Source organism: Callospermophilus lateralis, chromosome 12 (genome assembly GCF_048772815.1).
Source record: "Callospermophilus lateralis isolate mCalLat2 chromosome 12, mCalLat2.hap1, whole genome shotgun sequence".
Taxonomy (NCBI): Eukaryota; Metazoa; Chordata; class Mammalia; order Rodentia; family Sciuridae; genus Callospermophilus; species Callospermophilus lateralis.
In genome coordinates this window covers 76,446,187-76,465,746 of record NC_135316.1, presented here as the reverse complement: position 1 = coordinate 76,465,746, position 19,560 = coordinate 76,446,187, and the positions used below count along the sequence as shown (strand labels likewise).

The 19,560-nt window shown below is 39.6% G+C and overlaps 2 protein-coding genes across 2 annotated transcripts in view; one reads left to right on the top strand and one right to left on the bottom strand.

Moving 5' to 3' along the window:
• Positions 1-3,273, top strand: part of Nek5 (NIMA related kinase 5) — a 58,887-nt gene extending 55,614 nt beyond the window's left edge. Inside the window, exon 23 of the mRNA XM_076872495.1 lies at positions 3,006-3,273. Within this exon, the coding sequence (XP_076728610.1) occupies positions 3,006-3,273 (268 nt within the window). The remainder of the gene's footprint in view (positions 1-3,005) is intronic.
• Positions 3,274-5,262: 1,989 nt separating this feature from the next.
• Positions 5,263-18,978, bottom strand: Alg11 (ALG11 alpha-1,2-mannosyltransferase). The gene is made up of 4 exons (XM_076872490.1): positions 18,894-18,978; positions 16,193-16,423; positions 13,543-14,474; positions 5,263-9,421 (listed from the first exon to the last, which is right to left on the bottom strand). The coding sequence occupies exons 1-4, from the start codon at positions 18,935-18,937 to the stop codon at positions 9,150-9,152; spliced, it is 1,479 nt and encodes a 492-aa protein (XP_076728605.1). The 5' UTR covers positions 18,938-18,978; the 3' UTR covers positions 5,263-9,149.
• Between the last annotated feature and the right edge of the window lie 582 nt (positions 18,979-19,560).

Here is a 19,560-nt window from a genome sequence, read left to right as displayed (position 1 = left end):
TAGTTGTATTAGCTGATGATCCAGGCTTCCCTTAAAGCCAAGAGGCTCATTTCTCTATCGCACAACAGCATCCTCATGTGCAAGGACAGCTGGGTTCTGCAGCAAGGCTCAGTCTAGTGTTCATCCCTCTACAGAGTCCTTTTTCTGTCTCTCACATCACTGCCATCTGTGGAGCCCAGCAAGGCATCTGTAGGCCCAGCTGTAGGTCAAGGTGTAGACAGAGCAAGAAGTTGACAATGGCATGAGATGGACTTGATCCAATGCAGCTTATGTCCAGTAGGGTCAGGTTTGAGTGGGAATAGGTGGCAGGCTCTGCTGCAGTGGTCCATTCAGAGATGGAGTAACTGTTAGTTAAAGGGAATGAGCTGGATCTGCAGGCATTAGTTGAGATGAACCTCCATGATGGATTGAACGGAGCTCAGTGGAAGAGCAAAGGCAAAGAGCACACTGCGTAGTAGTCCAGCACACATGTGATGCATTGTCAACATGCAAGTTTATAACAAAATATAATTTTATGAAAAATGTGAAAGAATGTTAAGAGGCATGAAGGTCCAATATATGTAAAAAAGGAGTTCTCAAAGAAGAGTGGGGGGAAAAGCTATATTTAAAGCAATGATAGCTGTAAACTTTTTTGCAATTTTTATTTGATTACATGATTTTGTTTCTGCAGTGCTGGGGATTGAACCAGGGCCTCACACATCCTAAGCAAGTACTGTACCACTGAGTATACCCCAGCCTCGCTTTTCATCGTCATTGAGCACCATGAATCATCAGATATGGGAAATAAAACAATTAACAAGCAGTAATGATGAAAAGAAACCCATACCTAGATTCTTCACACTTTAAATTTAAAAAAAAAATTTTTTTAGTTGTATATGGACACAATACCTTTGTTTTATTTATTTACTTTTATGTGGTGCTGAGGATCGAACCCAGGGCCTCGAATATGCTAGGCAAGTGCTCTATCACTGAGCCACAACCCCAGCCCCCACACTTTAAATTATAAAGGAATGAAGACAAAGGGGAAATTTTTTGTAAACCACATACCTTAGGATGATAACTTAATAAGTGGGATCTGTCAAATTTATGGATCCCTCCTTATTTAAGGATCCATGTCAAATTTGTGGTCTCTGATTTCAGTGGAGTCCTTTGTGATGCCTCACAATCCCTTGCCTGGTCAGTGTCCTTCCCTGTGGCATACCTAGTGTGCACGCCCACTCCTGACCACCCTGCTCTCATCCTGTGACAGTGCCTGATACAGACTTCACAAGACACTGTGCGGTTTGTAGGTGGAGTCACCAGTTTCCCACTCTGAAACTTCTCTGCTTCCCTTCTTTCCTGCTCATTGACACCACCTTCTTGTCCCATTGCTTTCTCAGTCCATTGTATATTGGCCCCTGCTGCCTGGCACTGTTCTGGAATATGCTCTCAGAGGTGGTCTGTTACCATATCACCCAGGCGGGACATCGTTTCTCAACCCTCATCTCCTCTGGCTTCCCCTTGGCTTCCTCTTATTCTTGGCTCTTACCAGCTCTGTCTTTTTCACCTGCTGCTGAAATATTAGCGTTCTTCAAGGTTATTTTCTTGGTCTCCTGTTCTTTCCCTTTCTAAAAACATTGGTGTTGCAGTCTTCCACACAATTTCAATTCCTGGCTCTGCTGACTACAGACATGGGTCACTTACTGACGGGCAGCTCTGGGAAACACGTGCTGTTGGGTGATTTCATCTTTGTGCAAACATGATGAAGTGCAGTTACACAACCCTGAGGTGAAGGTCGGTGAAGGTCACTTGAGGTTACTCAACCTGGCCCCTTGATGCCGTCAAGAGATGCAGTAAACAAGAGATATATAAGGCTGCTGACAGGGTAACACATTAAATGATATATGATAAAAAGTACAGTAAATTCACAATTCAGTAGCGTAGTTACTTGTCAGTATCAAGTATTAACAAGATTATTATATGACTATATCACATATACATATATATAGTTTTATATCATCATTATTAAGTATTATATGTGTCACACCTTTTGTAGTAAGTATATACACCAGCAACACCACAGACACGTAACATGATATGCGTCATTCTGAAGCCATAGGAATTTCTCAGCTCCACTCTAATCTCGTGGGACCACTGTTGCACATGCCGTCCATCATTGACAGAGACGTTGTTATGTAGTGAGTGATTGTGGTGCCTCTGAATGAGCTACATTCCCATGCCCTTTTAAAATCTTTATTTTGGGATGGGGGTATTGCTAAGTGCTGAGGCTGGCCTTGAACTTGCGATCCTCCTGCCTCAGCCTCCTTAGTCACTGGGTTTATAGGTGTATGCCACCATGCCGAGTATGCTCTTTATATCCTATGATGGCCTTTTTATATAAAATTCTTAGCCTAGTGTCATAAAATGATGCTGAAACCCCCAGCATGTTTTTCAACCTCTCCCAAACCCCAATTTCTTATCTATAATTTGATAAGAATGTCTACCTTAAGCTATTAGTATTTAAATGAAATGTAGTGTGTGATAGTTCCAAAGGTCAGGGACTGGCATATGTGTACCAGGAACTAATATGTGCAGAAGTTTTATTTTGTGTTGTTTCTTTCTCTTCCTCTCCTCTTCATCATAGTTGTGGTGGATACTAATAGATACAGTAATGGTTATTGAATGCAAATCCACCAGAGGACTGGTTCTCTCAATGTTGATTGGTTGTCACCCTTAGGAAATCCAAACTGATACAATAAGTAATTTATTACCTGAGTGAAATGCAACTTTCATATTATTCATATTATTCAATTTGGAGTAGGCAATGAAAAGGGAAAATAGGTTTTTTTTTCCTTAATCTTTATTTTTATTTTTATGTGGTGCTGAGGATGGAACCCAGGACCTTGCATGTGCTAGGCAAGCGTTCTACTGCTGAGCCACAACCCCAGCCCTGGGAAACTAGTTTTCATATTAGTGCTTTTATAACACAATGTTGATTTGTTTTATTTTACTGTTTATTATTTCAGAAATTTTGAAGAGTCTGAAGATGAGTTGAGAAACGAAGTAGTAGAATCCCTAGAAAAACTCACTACTTCCAAAGAAGTAAAAAGGGAAGAGGTTTCCAGTTCCTTTAAGGATGTTGAAAAACCAGGAGAAAGAGAAAGGATTAGCATGCTGAAAGCTGAAGAATTAAATGAAGGTTTAGAGGCTGTTTCTAGTCCAACTAAGGACCGAGTTTGCATTATTGATGAAGACAAAGGAACATCAACAGCCAGTCAAAATATACAAGTGTGATTATTATACTTTTTCTTTTTTTTCTTTTTTGTGCTATTGGGGACTGATGGCCTTTGTCTTAAATAGTAAATTAGCATCTATTTACTGTAGTATCTGTTTGGGTGCAAATAAAAAATATTCATTTATTTGTTAAGAGTTTTCCAGTTATCCCAAGCACTTATTTTGATTTCAATTTAGATAATAGAACTTTGTATTGATTAATACCTTTACTTTAAAATTTCTATTAAGAAATATTTGAGATAATGTATGTGTTAGGAAGAATAATGCAACTCAACACCCTCCTCTAGAAGATGTCACATCCTCGTCTCTGGAATTTGTGAATATGTTGTTACCTGGCAAAAGGAAATTGAGGTGGCAGAGGGAATTAAATTCTAATGTAATTCTAATGTAATTCTTGCTATGTTGGTCTTCTGTCAGTGAACAAGAGGAAAAAGACATGTTATATTAATTATATACTAAATAACTTTTATTGAGTTTTTAGTAGTTTTAAGTGTATAGGTTATAAACTTCAAGTGTGTGCTCTCCTACTGAGCTACATTCCCAAACCCTTTTAAAATTTTTGAGACAGGTCTTGCTAAATTGAGGCTGGCCTCAAACTTGTGATCCTCTGGTCTCAGCCTCCCGAGCACTGGGATTACAGGTGTGTGCCACTGGGCTTGGCATGGTCTTGATATCTCACAATGGTCTTTTTTGTATAAAATTCTTAGCCTAGTACATACATGTTTCTTGAATGAATAAATAACTGCTAATACACTTCTTGTTAAAACTGTAAACTTTTTGAGGCAGGAAACTGGAAATTGTATCATTAATTCCAGTGTTGAACATGTTCCTAGAATTAGATAAATGTTAATTTAAATACTAGATATATATCTGCCGAAGAATGGACAAGATGGCTAGATTTTTAGAATTCCATCTGAAATATCTGCTGTATACTAAATCTAAAATGGTGCATTAGTTGGTATATTGTTGGACCAAGAAAGAAAAGATGAGGAAGAGTTTTTCAGATTATTTCTAAGATCTGCTTAGTATTTGGGGAATGCAAGTATCAGGAGTCACTCACCTGGGATATGTCTAGTGTTTAGTTCCTGGTGATATTTGAGGGACTGTTCTTTCAACTTTGTACAGTTACATTCTACTTGCTTAGGGAGGTGCTTAGTATGTGTATATCATGAGGCTGAAATTAAAAAGTTCTCAACATTATGTTTATTTCAAACTGGGTAACAAGTGGTCCTGAGAGATTGGAGCATCATTAATTCTACAGCTCTGCTAGTGGTTGCCGTTCATGTTTATTTACTTTCAAGACATGACTAGTTCAGATATAGTAAATCTGCTAGAGTCTGCATGTAACCCCAATTTTGAATGGAATGTGAAAGCATGAGAAGCAAAATGATTCCTAAAAATCCAAAGACCAAGTCAATGAAAGGCAGAAGAAAGAAAAAAGTTTTAAGAATAAGAGCATATCAGTGTGTGTGTGTGTGTGTGGACACACACACACACACACACACACACACACTGCAAGTATTCATTGGGGTAAATACATATTATCGGCAAGGGTTTTCAACCTGTTTCAGCCCCTAATTCACCTTACCATTTAAACACATTCCCTACACTGTGTTCTTTAGGGACAGTTGATGGACTTTGCTCTGATTTTAGGCTTGGCTCCAGCTACTGAACAGAAACTGTTTGATCAGACCTGCATCTGCTTGTTTTTAGAATACATTTTATTAGGAAAATCAGCTTTTGTTAGCTATGTATGGTAGTCACCAAACCAATTATCCTTTAAATGGTGCCAATAAGTACATAAACCCTGCAACTTCCCTTCTCTTTAGAAAATTTGTTCTTTTATGTATGACAGTAGAGTGCATTTTGACATATCATACATGCATGCAGTATAACTTCCCATTCTTGTGGTTGTACATGATGTAGAGTTTCACTGGTCATATACTCATATATGAACACAGGAAAAGTTAAGTCCAATTCATTCTACTGTTTTTCTTATTCCCATCCCTTCATTCTAATGTCTAATCCAATAAACTTGTATACCCCCACCCAATGCCTTAGCATCCACACAAAAGAGAGAACATCTGGCCTTTGGTTTTTTTGGGACTGGTGTATTTCACTGAATATGATAGTATCCAGTTCCACCCATTTACATGAAAATGCCATAATTTCATTCTTCTTTATGGCTGAGTAATACTCCATTGTGTGTATATATATACCACATTTTCTTTATCCAGTCACCTAGGTCCTGCGATCTCTCTTTTAAGTGCCTTGTAACTTTTACAGTAGTCCATGTGAGCACAGACCACTAAGATATTAGAACTGATGCTAATCCATTTTTCTAAGATGGGAAAAAAAGTTAGCAGAGGAGCAATGGAGAGGAGGGGTAAATTACAGAGACCAATTAGCTTCTAGATACCTATATAGCTTGTAGTTTTGCAACAGACGTTAACTTTTCTTTCATACTCACTGACATGGCACAGACACACTATTTCAGTCTTGGAGTTTAGGGTATGATGCAGTCTGGCTGGGCACAATTCAGGAGCCACTTGTCAAAAGAAACGAACTTTATTTTTAGAACACACACACCACACCACACAGCTTCTCAGGAAAAACCCTCAGAGCCCAACTGCCACCACTGGCTTCCCACAAGCCTCTCAACCTCCCCCACTCCTCCTGCTCTTGAGGCCCACTGGCTGGGTCGCGTGGGCGGAGCCAAAAAAAGTCCCCCAATGAACAGCTCCGTGGTCTGAAAGGGCGGGGGAAACAGCCCAATGAGCATCACCGCAGAGGAACCAATCAGTTGGCAGCTAGAAGTTTGCTGGGGCCGCTGTGAGCCAATCATCAGCTGGCAGCTGGAAGTTTGCTGGCAGCTGGAAGTTTGCTGGGGCCCCTTCAGCTGTGGCTCTCAACAAGGGTAATTTCCATAATTAAACACAAATATTCTGAAAGCAATGATAAACATACTGGACTTTACCTCATAATTTTGCCTATAAGATTGCCCTATAAAATACCCTGGAAATTATTAAAGTATATGAGGGCTAGGTGTAAAGCTCAGTGGTAAAGTATGGGCTTGGGTTAAATCCCCAGCACCAAAACCACTAACCAAACAAAAAACCCCTCAAGTGTATGAAGCTCTGCAGTTTTTGGTATGTCTGAAATATTTATTAAAAACAAAGTCTAGCCAGGCGCAGTGGTGCATGCCTGTAGTTCCAGCAGCTCAGAAGGCTGAGGCTGGAGGACTGCAAGTTCAAGGCCAGGCACAGCAACTTAGCAAGACTCTCAGCAACTCAGTGACAGGGCTAGGGATGTAGCTCAGTGGTGGTAAAGTGCTGGGTTCAATCCCCAGTACAAAAAAAAAAAAAAAAAGGAATTTCTTGGAGTATGGAACAATAATAATCAAATTGGGAGACTACATGAAAGATATAAAAGGCACTGTATTGGGAAAAATACCTAAGAGAGTGAAAAATCACTGCTTTAAGTTATATTTAGATACAAATACATTTTGCATCTATTAATCTAAATCATAATTAGGTACAAAGGCTATGAAACATATATTCTATAGTGCACAGTTGGAAATAGGAAATGTAAATCCCCATTGCTGTGGGTTTAAACCAGCATGTTTGGGCTACTCAGAAGGGAAGTCTTAGAAGAATTAATATCACCCAGAAGTTCCCCAGACAGACATACCACTTGGATACTTCATAGTAAGTCACTCAGAAAACAAACAACAACAAAAAAACCCCCAACATATACTATATCACATTAGAAAAACTGAAAATGAACATATATGCAAATTATTTTTTACATTTGTGATTCATAAAAGTCATTTTGAAGAAGGTTAAAAATGTTTAAGGAATTCCAGAATCTTCTTTTCCTTCACTCCAACCTCTACTTATGCTCTGTTTATTTCAATTTATCTTTAGTTCCATAATTTTGTGTGGATGGATAGGCTGAGGAATAGCAAAAATCTTACCTCAAAGACTAGTTATAAGATAAGCATTGGGTTGAAAAGTCGGAACACCGGGATATTACTGATGCTTTCATTAAACAGCTTTGTGACACTGAAGGAGTCTATTAGGTTTTTTAGACTTAAATTGTTCTTGTCTATGAAGTTGAAAATAGGAGAAAGGGACTGAAGAATTTGCAGAATTTCCCAACTACAATTTCCATTCTTTGTAAAAACTAAATCACCTTTACCACAAAAGTTCTGTTGGTGCGAGGCATCTGGAACAGTTTTATTGCTTTTTAATCTGACAATAAAGATGGGCTGCAGATGAATCAACATAACCCCAGTAAAAAATAAGTGGATAAATAGTTGAGACTGCAAAGGAATAATATACCTCTTTCAAATGATTCGAACATAAATGTAAAAAGACTGTAAAGGGAAGGTCAACTCAGTGAACTAGAAGGAATTACATATGCAGAAAATGCCAACAGTTGTAGGTCTTTATAGCCATATCTGCACACTTATTTGCTTTTCCATGCTAGTTATTCAGGACAGAAGTCAAATTAAATTTATACTAATTCCTAGCTACCAGCGTAGAAACCAAGGATCCACATACAATTATAATGGACTAGTAAAAGACAAGATTATAAAATATATTTACTATAGGTTCTTGCATTTAAAGTAACTTTTATAATTTTCAAAGAAGTTTCACTCCCTCTCAGTGGCACTACCTCTAAAAGGTAGTGAGGACAGGTATTAACAAACCCAGATTATAGATTAAAAATCTGAGACTCAGAAAGATTAAGGTGCAGCTTTAGTAGGAGGAGGCCATACACTGTAAATGATGATGAATTTACATTTTATCATTATGAAGCTGGCCCAGGTATGACAACTGCTACTCCAGTCCTGTTTTCAAAATGCCACTTTTAATGCATGATGCTGATCATAGACACTCTGTCAACAGCTCTGTGCATTACACCATCATGACCAGACAAACAACTTATCTTTATATTCTCTTGAATGAATCAGGGCTGACTTTTAGCTTAAGATGTGGAGCTGCTGAGAGATGAGGAGACACCCAAAGATATATGCTATCACAGCACTAAACAAAAAGCACCTTTCACAAAAACCTAGTTATGGAAAATATTGGTAGTAGTAACTTGATTCCCACATGCTTCCACACACACTGGAATCTCTTGACTATATATACTTTGGGAACATGATTAGATAAGCCTGCTTCAAGTTTCTTTTGATACTAGGGATTGGACCCAGGAATGCTTAACTACTGAGCCACATCCCCAGCCCTCTTTTTTTGGAGACAGGGTCTAAGTTGCCTGGGGCTTTGCTAAGTTGTTGAGGCTGGTCTCAAACTTAGGATTTTCCTGCCTTAGCCTCCCAAGTCACTTGGATTACAGGTATGTACCACCATGCCCACCTATTTTTTCTTTTATGAAAATCACTAGATGCATTTAAAAAGGTCATGCATAATTTGCTTAGAACTTAAATGTACCAAAATTTTGGGGATGTGGGAATGTACCTTGGTAGATCACTTGCCCTATATTTAATTCACAGCATTAAATTTTTTTCTTTCCTGTTTGCTAACTTGAAAAATTGAATGTAAAAGATATAGATTACATCAGAATTAAATATAAAAAGCTATATAAGATTACCTTTCCATTTCGGTAATTTTGCCTTTTTTCATTGAAATAAATACTGTGTCTATATACACTGCTGAGAACACTGCTCAGGCTGACTTTATTACAACAGGGAGTGAGTTTAGAAAAATATTTACTTATGAAGGTATTTATGTTATTTTTTGGTGCTAGAGACTGAAACTAGGGTCTGTACATACCATGCTCTATCACTGAGCTACATCCCTAGTCCAACCATTTTATATAAAATATCTTTAATTGATACAGACGTGACACTATTTAAATAGCTTCTCCACAGATGATAGGAATGTCACTTCAAACTCCTGATCAGAAAATCTCCTTATGGATTCACGAGCATTTTTTCTGATTTGGAGTCTCCTTTCAGCAGACAGGGAAAGAATCTGAGCCATAGTTTCAGCATAGCCTTCTTCACTCTCAGCCAGAAATCCAGTTATATCTCCTTCATGAGGGACGACAATGTCAAGCTTTGGGCCCCCTGAATTGTGTGCAAGTATAATTGTGCCAGCTGCCATACACTCCACAACTCCTGAGGAGGGGAAAAAAAAAAACACACATTCTTTTAGGTTGGTTGTTGGTTTTGCAGTACTCAGCTTAGAACCCAGGACCTCACACAAACTAGGCAAACACTCTACCACATAGCTACATCTCCAGTCCTTTTTTTTTTTTTTTTTAAATATTTTTTTTAGTTGTAGATGGACCCAATCCCTTTATTCTCATTTATTTATTTATTTATTTATTTTTATGTGGTGCTAAGGATTGAACCCAGTGCCTCAAAAATGCCAGGGGAGTGCTCTACCACTGAGCCACAACCCCAGTCCATCCCTAGTCCTTCTTATTTTAAGACAGGGGTTTTGCCAAGTTGCCCAGGTTGGTCTTGAACTTATGATCCTTCTGCCTCAGCCTCCTGAGTAGCTGCCATGCCACTCAGCCATCCTTTTAAGTTTTAGAGTGTGTTTATAAGAACAATGATGAGGGTCTCCTTCCATTTCCATGCAATTTCCCTTCTCTCTCCTTTTCCCTCCCACCTCTCATCCCTGTTTAATGTTAATCTTCTTCTCATGCTCTTCCTCCCTACTCTTCTGCAATCTGTATATGGGGGGAAAATGGGAGTTCATAACCCACTTGAATCAAATGTATGAAATATGATATGTCAAGAGCTATGTAATGTTTTGAACAACTAATAAAAAAAAAAGAAAAAAAAGAATAATGATGAGTAGAAACCTTCAGAAATGTTAAGAGACTCAATGACAAATTTAATTAAATGTCTATATGTCTATAAATTTGATCATTTAACTGCTATGGTGCAAAATAAAATAATTTAACCAGACACGGTTATGCACACCTATAATTCTAGTGGCTTGGGAAGTTGAGCCAGGAGGATTGTGAGTTCAAAGCCAGTCTCAGCAACTTAGTGAGGCCCTCAGCAACTCAGCAAGACCCTGTCTCTAAATAAAATACAAAAAGAGCTGGGGACATGGCTCAGCGGTTAAGCGTTCCTGGGTTCCATCCCTGGTACCAAAAAAAAAAAAAAAAAAGAAAAAAAAATTTAAAATTTTTTAGTTCTTAAAGCTTCACACAATAATGCTGCTTCATTCATACTTACTACAGGTAAGTAGTTAGAAGTCTATAAAAATATTCTATAAAAAGTAAGTATACTGCACAAGACAAATGTCTAAATAATGTTAGCAAGATGGTAGAATATTAGCAGGTATCAGAAAGATAAAAGGAGTGAAAAGATATCAAAAGCAAAAGTTTAAGAGTTCACATTGCATTACTAGCAGAAAATAGAAAAATGTAAACTACCTCAGTGATGCGTACTGCTGCCGGTGCTCATGTTAATGCCTGAATTTCTGGTGTATTTGATACTACTGTGCCTAAGAGCAGTTTTGAACTAAACAGAAACTGCGGTTAGTGTTTACCAAATAATACAGGTGAGGGTATAAAGTACCTCAGGCAGCTGTTTTTTAGCTATATTGTTGGAGAGAAGCCCTTCAGAAAATGATTTAAGTGATCACTCCTCTGAAGGATGGCACAGAGCTGGTATCATCCCAGGTGCACAGGAAAGAAGCTCAGTTGTTCCAACTGCTTCTTCTACAGCTGTGAAGTCCCTGCAGAGCAGCATTCAGCACCTCATAGGTTGTTGAAGGGCAGCAAACTTCCTTTCACCCTTTCTCTTAGACCTAAATCAATCAATTCACCTCTTCCCTTCATGATCTTCCACCTCTTCCTCTTTTTCTTTGTACTGGGGAGTAAATCCAAACCCGGGGTACTTTTCAATGAACTGCATTCCCAGAACATTTTTTTATTTTTTGAGACTGGGTCTCATTAAGTTGTTTAGGACCTTGCTAAGTTGCTGTGCCTCACTCACTGGAATTACAGGCATACATCATCATATCTGGCTCTCCTGGTCCTTCTCTATCAGCATTTAAGTTAGTTGGAAATCGTAAAAACAGGATGGTAGCTGAATGTGTTAAATAAGGGCCGAAGCAGAGTCAGGAATGAGCACCTGGGTCTCAGGGAAGGCACACAAAGTCTTCTTGAGACACATTTTCCCTAGTTATTGATCTCTTTCACCTTCCTTCACAGATAAACTGAAGTGTGGTCTGCATGAATCCACTTGCTCACCTTTAACTAATGCTCAACTTAGCACAATATGGCTTTTGCTTCCCCTTCTCCCCTGAAACTAGTCTGTCCCAGGTGCACAATGACTTTCTTACCTTTCCCAGCATCTAGGCAGCATGGGACTCTGTTGCCCTTTCCCTTCTTCCTGAAACACTGTCTTCCATGGGCTCCAAAGCACTGCATTCTGCCTGTTTCCCCCAACTCATATTCTCCTTTTTGCTGGCCCCTCTTCTGCCCACTCCTTAACTGCTCCTGTTCACAGCACTTGGCAGAGAGGCTCTTCTTGCACACTTTACCCACATCTGCAAGGCTTCAATAACCACCTGGATAAGGACGACCCCTCACTCCACACTTCCACATCAGGTCTCGCGTCGCCTTCAGGCCCATATTTACAATGACCTACAGGGTACAAGGATTTACATGTCCCATAGCTGACTCAAACCCCACTCACTGGAGACTTGGCTTACCAAGTGCCCTGCTCCTGGGTTCCCTGCAGGGAAAGCCAACACCATCCCCACAGTTGCCCAAGCCCAGGAAGTCATTTGAGTCTGCCTGCTCCCTCATTTAACATATTCAGCTAACCACCCAGTCTAGTACTCCCTCAGAATCTCTCTCAAGTAGGCTTGCCACCAAATTCAGATGGCCAGACCTGCTGCCTGGGTTGCTGTAGTAGCCCAGCTCAGCTTCCTGCTCGCCCTCATCCTTCCCACACTCCCCACACTGCAGCCATAGTGGGCTTTAAGAAACAGAAGCTTTTAAATGCGGTACTTGAAATGCTTCCATTCTGGGCTGGGGAGCTTGTGGTAGAGCACTGACCTAGCATGTGAGGCCTTAAGTCCCATCCCCAGTACTGCCTCCTCCCCACAAAATATTCTTCAATCCTTTCCCAATGGTTTGACCTGGCCCAGATTACCTCTGCTGTCCTGCCTGGTCCCCTTCACGCTGGGCTACGTTGGACTCTTAGTCCCTTGAATGTGCCTGGTGATGATCCTGTTGTCACTCTTGTCGCAGTGTTGCTGCCTTTGCTGGATATGCTCCCCTTTGGGCTGTGCAACTTCTAATTATTGTCCAGGCCCCAGGTTGGGCGTCACAGTACTTTTTTTGGCTACCATTCTCTGCTCCTATGAGTGTGTTAGGTGTTTTTTGGTAATATTCTTAGCACCCACCAGAGTACACCTGGCACAGACTATAAGTGAAAGGAAGCACAGGAAGCCACACCCTGTGAATCAACAAGTTCCTGCTGAATTTCTCAGTTTAGTATCGTGCTACTAACTAGGGATTTAAAACAATGTGTAAAAAATTAAATTATGATTTTGGTATAAGAAACTTCACTTGCATGTTGTCCTATTTTTCCCTTAACAGTTTTGTGAGGCACAAGGTAGGCACTTGAAAAAAATATGCTAAACCAAATTAGGTACAAAGCAGTACTTGGTCTTACATCAAGTAGTGTGCTGAACATGAAGTCAGCATAGAGGTAGCAATCTGTGCTAGAATAAACAAGAAACAATAAAGGGCAAGGAGATTTAAATGGAATACTTAGGATGGGATATGGCAGCAAATGAGGAGAGGCCATTTCAATAATGAGTGTAGAATCAATAAAAGACACAAAGAATTACTATGAGAATCCATATGGAAACAGAGGGTCTAAGGTTTTGATGTACAACAGAATTACCAGGCAGCTATACTGAAATACCTGTCCAGAGGGCCCTGTCCAGTTTCTAATTTGGTTGTTAACAGGATTAGGGTAGGGTCTAGGAGTCTGTAGGTAGGTGAGTTTAGATGGGGGAAAGAAAAGAGCAGTAGCTATCTGGGTGAGAATCCAGGCCCTACCACTTCCTGTGTGACTGAATTTAGCAGTTTCTAAACCTCTGCACCTGGGTTTCCCCATCTGTAAACAGGAATAATAATAATACCTACCAAATAGGGTTCTGGAGAAGATTAAACTAGATCATACTTCTAAAAACCTCAACACAGTTACCTGCATAGTAAGTGGCACCAAATAAGTTGTTTAAAAGACAAACTTACCAATTCCAAAATGCTCATTCCACATGGTATGCAGACCAATTGTTGCTCCCGACAAATAATTCTTTAACTCATCAAATGGAATGTTTATTTTAAATTCCACATGTTCCTGAATTCCTAAATCCTCAGACAGTCTTCTGAGTTGATTTACTCTAAGTTCATCATCTTTGTTACGACAACCTCCAATGAGGACAAGTTTAAGTGAAGAAGGTGACTCAGCTACTTTCTTATCCAGCAATTTTGCAAAAGCTTTGATTTGCAATGGATGATTTTTTTCAGGCCTGAATTGGCCAATGGAAACCAATATATGTCCTGGGGTCATTTTTTTCTCATGTAAGGGAATATCCAGAAATGTCTGCACATCGCAAGGTGGATAAACAATATTAGTGCAATTCCCAACCTTCCACAGTGAGAGAATATGGTTTAGTGTCCAAGAAGAATTAACCATGACTACATCACTGCAAGAACCAACAAGTCCATAAATAAAAGCAAACAAATAGTAGTAGATCAGCTTTACTTTGCTGAGAAAAGGATTCTTGGTAATGAAGGCTGCATTGTTAAATCCAACATTTTGATTCTTCACTACAGAGAGCATGTCAGTGCTGATAGTGGGATAATGAACATAGCTTCCAACTCGGCAACCCCCTATATACTTAAACAGAGGGAGTGTGAAGGCATAGCCCATTGAATCAATGTAAACATCAGGAACACACTGCATCAGAGCTTCCCAGCCAAGAAAAATGGATCCTAGACTTTGGCCAAGCAGTGTGAAGTGAGGATACTGTGAATCTTCCACAAGGTAGCGTTTCTTTAAGAAAACAAATTGCACTGGGCAAGTTAACCTGATGTTAAATCTTCTGAAAGCACCTTCTAGTATCTGTTGACCACTGACATTAACATCACCAGTATAAACAACATATACTGCTTTAGGATACCTAGAATAGAATATAATAGTTAAGAATGACATTTTATTTAGGTTCAAATCAAGCAAAAAGTTTTCTTATAATCTTAAGCTCATTTTGATACTAAAAAATGCTTTCCACTGTTTTTCATTCATTGCATTTGAACTGCTGACTATACCCTTTCCTGAGTTGTCTACTGCCCAAAGACTAAAATGCTGGTTCTTCAAATAAGAACATGTGCTATGGTTTGAATATTTGCGTCCCCTCCAAATTCATGTGTTGAAAATGACTCCTTGATATAGTGATATTAAAAGGAAGGGGCTGCTGGGGATGGTACTCAGTGGTAGAGTTACTCAAGGATTCTGAATTAACAAAATTCACAACTTTTATTGTTTTATCAAAGATACTTTTTTTTTTTTTTTCTCTCTCTCTCTGGTACTGGCATGTACAAGGTTCAGGGTTTGATACCCAGTACTGCTACCTCCCCAAAAAGGAGGGGTCCTCATAATGAGATTAATGCCTTTATTTCTCCATTTATTGGTGCTGGGTATTAAACCCAGAGTCTTGTGTATGCTAAGCACACACTTTACCTCCACCCTCAAGTGCCTTTTTTTTTGTTAAATAATTTTTAGTTGTAAATGGATCTTTATTTTATTTATGTATATATGGTGCTGAGAATTGAACCCAGGCCCTCACACATGCTAGGCAAGTACTCTACACCTGAGCCACAACTCCAGCCCCCCAAAGGCCTTTTTAAAGAAGGCCTAAAGGAACCCATTTTCCATTTTGCCACATGAGGATGCAGCAAGAAGCAGCCATCTATGAGGCAGAGTGAGCTCTCCATAGACACTAGAGCTATTGGTGCTTTGATCCTGGACTTCCCAGCTCCCAGAACTGTGAGCAATATATTTCTGTTCTTTATAAATTACTCAGTCTAAAATATTTTCATGCAGCTGCCCAATTAGACTAAGACACTCTGTCTTCTAGTTCTTTGCTATTTCTTCTATTAAGGGTTTAATGAGAAATTTCTATTTTTTAAGGAAATATTAAAACATTTTATCTTAACAGAGTAAGGGTATAGCTCAGAGGTAGAGTACTTGTCTATTATGTGTGATGCAAATAAAATACAACAACTCATTTTGACAACATTCTCAATATAAAAATTGTAGTGAAATATTAATAAAATACTCATAAACATAAATTAAAATTTAATAAACATGTCCTCATATAGGATCAAAGTGTTTCTGGGAAATGCAAACATGTTTTTAAAGCTAGGTACATTTTTGGGTACTAAGGATTGAACTCAGAGGTGCCTTACCACTGAACTACATTCCTGCCCTTTTTATTTTTTATTTTGAGACAGGGTCTCACTAGACTGCTTAGGGTCTCAAACTTGTGATCCTTTTGCCTCAGTCTCCCAAATTGCTGGGATTACAGGCATATGCCATTGTTCCTGGCTCAGATTTTTTTTGAGACAAGGTCTACATTGTCCAGGCCAGCCTCCAACTTCTGGGCTCAAGCAATCTTCCCACTTCAGCCTCTACCATAGGCACGTTGGGGGCACTGGTTTAAAATTCAACAGGACTGTATGAAGCAAGTGAGCAAATGAGAGAAAAATTCTCTTATTAAAGAACAGTTTAAAAAAGAAATTCCTGGCTGTGAATAGGTACAGGAGAAAGGAATTTCTGAGTAATATTTTTTCTAGAAATGGCAACAATATAGAAAATTTGCTAAACATGATGAATACTTACTTTTTCTGCAGGGTTCTCAAGGCACACCATAGAACTCTTTCCCCTCCTCCACCAGCATTGCAGTATGGATGAAAAAATGCAATCACTGTTGAATTTTTCCCATTTTTGCTGGCTGACACTGACTTTTTCTTTCTCTGTAGCAGTAATCTGAGTCCCCAAAGGACAATGACCAAACATATACATAAAGCTCCACATACAATTAGCCCAGGGAAGAATAATGAATAAAACAACCTGAAATAAGAAGGAAAAGGTGAAAATTCATCTGATGCCCATATTTAAAAAAAATTTTACATATTTACTTTATGTATTGGTAGCAAAGAAAATTTTTGTAGTTTGCAAGCCTGCTAACAAAATACTTGAAATACTTTTATGGTGCTGGAGATTCAACCTAGGATCTCAGACATTCTACCCAAGACCCACCCCTCCTACTTTTTTGTTTTTTGAAAATTCTAGGCAGGCAAAGAGGCCTGCTTCTGGGGTCCCACCTTACTCAAGAGGCTGAGATAGGAGGATTATTTGAACCCAGGATTCAGTGGATCTTTTACTTCTCCATTTTGTAGCATTGTGACTTGGTAGTTTATCCGTCCGTCTTTCAAGTAAAAATGGTCTCCCATAAAGTGTCTATTTCAGCATGCAGCTTAGATGATTATGTAACAAACTGATTTTCCTTGAGATAGCCACCATATAGCAGTACAGAAGTGCTTTATGTGTCCTCCACCCCCCATTTTGTTATATACAATATTAAAGATATATGTATTCAAGGGTTATGATTTAACAAAATTCATAACTTTTACTATTTAATCAAAGATTTTTTTTTTCCTTTGGTACTAGTATTTAACCCAAGGGCACTTTTCCACAGAGTTGGATCCCAGACTTTTTTCTAACTTTTTATTTTGAGAAAGGGTCTTGCTAAATTGCTTAAAGCCTTACCAAATTGCTGGCCTCAAACCTGTAATCCTCCTGCTTCACCATCTTGAGTTCCTGGGATTATAGGCATGTGCCATGGCTCTCAGTTCATCACTGATATTCCTAATTAAAACTGGGTTTTGCAAGTGCTAAAAACCACAAGGACTAACTACTACAGTTTGGCATTCACTGCCTTGATTTGTACTAGGGCAGTTTTACTCACCGTTACTTTTGTACCATCAGTATAAATGGCAACATACTGAAAAAAGCAATTGCTATTTTAACATTATTACCAAAACAATTTTGACCTTGAAGACTTACTGAAAGAATCTTGAATCTGTATGGATCTATGAACCACACTTTGAACTACCACCTTAAATGATTAAATGTTAAATAATGACAAATCTTACTTGCCACTTTAAGAATATATGAGTTGGAATGTAGGAATTCACAAAAGCAACTCTATATAGGACAGTCTGCTTCCCTAAGAAGAGCTTTCAAAAGTCTGTTTTACTTATAATGTAAACGACTCAGAAAATCTAAAGATTTTTTTTTTAATGACAATTCCTTCAAATGGTTCAGTTTTACATATAGGCCTTTCAAATTGAACCATTTGACTTAAATCAGATTCAGAATCGTACTAATAATTAAAATTAAGCCAGTCCTTTGAGTATGTTAGTTTCAAAGATACACTTACAGTTTCTATAAATAAATTTATTAAACACCATACAGTACTTGCACATTAGAATTATTCATTTTAGGATTTACATATAATTAAAATATGTAGTACTAAATAATGTTTGCCCATATTTAGACAAAAGGCTTAAAAAAAGGTGGCTGTAATCAATAGTGAGTCACTCATTTAGCAGACATTTATAAGGCAGGTAGGTAACATGAAAATTCTGAGAATATACTTTCCCATTCAGAATGTTTTAAATAATTATAGAACTTGAAGTAGGACAAAAATGAAGAAGAAATACCAGAGTTTTGTTGAGAATATGCACATACTGCTATTCAGGTATATATTGTGTTAATTATAAATTTTCAACCTGACTAGGTAGTAGCATACAGTAGGTCGTCAGTTTAATCAGTGCAGAGTAAGACATTTACTATATCACAATATTATAACAAAGGTGGAGAAAAGTGTTTTCTCACCAAAATATTAAGAGTGTTTATCACCAGATGGTAGCATTCCTTTACTTTTCTATTTCCTAACTTTTCTTTGGAAGAAACGATAATGTGTATTACAATAAGGGTAATATTTTCATATAAGTATTTTTACAACAGAGACACTAAATCAATGGATGGCAAAGCGTCCCTGGGTTCAATTCTCGGTACCAAAGTTGGGGGGGAGATAGAGAGAGAGAGAGAGAGAGAAACGGAGTGGAGGGAAATTGATTTCTTTAACTAAGAGAGAAACATGATAGATTGGAAAATCACTCTCGGCTCAATCATAAGGGAAAATTAGTAATGCACATATAAATACCATGACAGAGTTATTGGATTGCGAAAAGAAAGAAAAAGTTGAAACAGGGAAAGAACGCCCCTCAGCCACAAGGACACAGGCGAAAAAACTGCGGTAAACTGAGTCTTTAGACTCAGTCTGCTCCAACCTGAGAGACCCCGCAGGGAGGGGAAAACCGCTCACTGGCCTGAGAAAATACCCTAAATCCTAGGAAATTAGCCTACATCCATGACAAGGGTGGCCCTTCTCCTGCAAACGTTAGCTGCACTGGATAGCCAAGTGTCACCACCCGACAAGTAGCCCTTGGAGCCCACAGCACCCGCTCCTCACCTCAACAACTCGCACAAGCACCAACCCCCTTTGGAGGCCGCCATCTTCGGCCGACCCCCGAACTCAGGAAGCGCTTGGCCGTTCCTCTTCCCTATTGGCCACTGAGGAAGCTTGAGTCGCTCCTCTGGCCCTCGCGGGCCAATTGTGCATTACAATTGGCTACCGGTAGCAGCTTCCCACGGCCTTTTAGCCAATAGAATGGCCGAGGAGTGAACGAGATTTTTGGCGTGGCGCACACAGGTCCGGCCCCCATGGGCGGCACCGTAGTGGGAGGTGGGCTGTGGGGGCGTGGCCTTTGACGGACAGCCGGCGCTCAGGTCCTCGGCCCCTCCCCCACTGGAAGCCCCTGCCGGGGCGCCCCGGCCCTCAGTCCCAAACCCGCGGCCGGTTGGCGACCAAATGGGAGGCCCTTGCAGCTCACGGATCAATCTTCCGAGTGCAGAGTCCATTCCCGTAGCGATTGCAGCATTTGAGATCCGCGGAGCCCAGGAGCTAGGCGCGGAGTTGGAGAGGGGGCTGAGGGGAGCTGATCCGACACCCCGCCAGGACGAACCGTCCCCCAGGCCTTGGGCGAACCCGGGGCATCTCCACCTCCGGCCCGGGACTGCACCACTCGCCAGCCCTTCATCTCCAGCCCAGGCGCAGATCTGAGGACCCAGTGCTGAGT

What these genes read in the sequence shown, in the direction of transcription:
- Alg11 (XM_076872490.1), bottom strand. Translation starts at nt 18,937, where the DNA reads ATGGCGGCCTCCAAAGGGGGTTGGTGCTTGTGCGAGTTGTTGAG. An exon ending in TGCTTGTGCGAGTTGTTGAG is followed by an intron (nt 16,424 to 18,893) that starts GTGAGGAGCGGG and finishes TTCTTATTTCAG; the next exon opens with GTTGTTTTATTCATTATTCT. An exon ending in TTGAGAACCCTGCAGAAAAA is followed by an intron (nt 14,475 to 16,192) that starts GTAAGTATTCAT and finishes ATTCTATTCTAG; the next exon opens with GTATCCTAAAGCAGTATATG.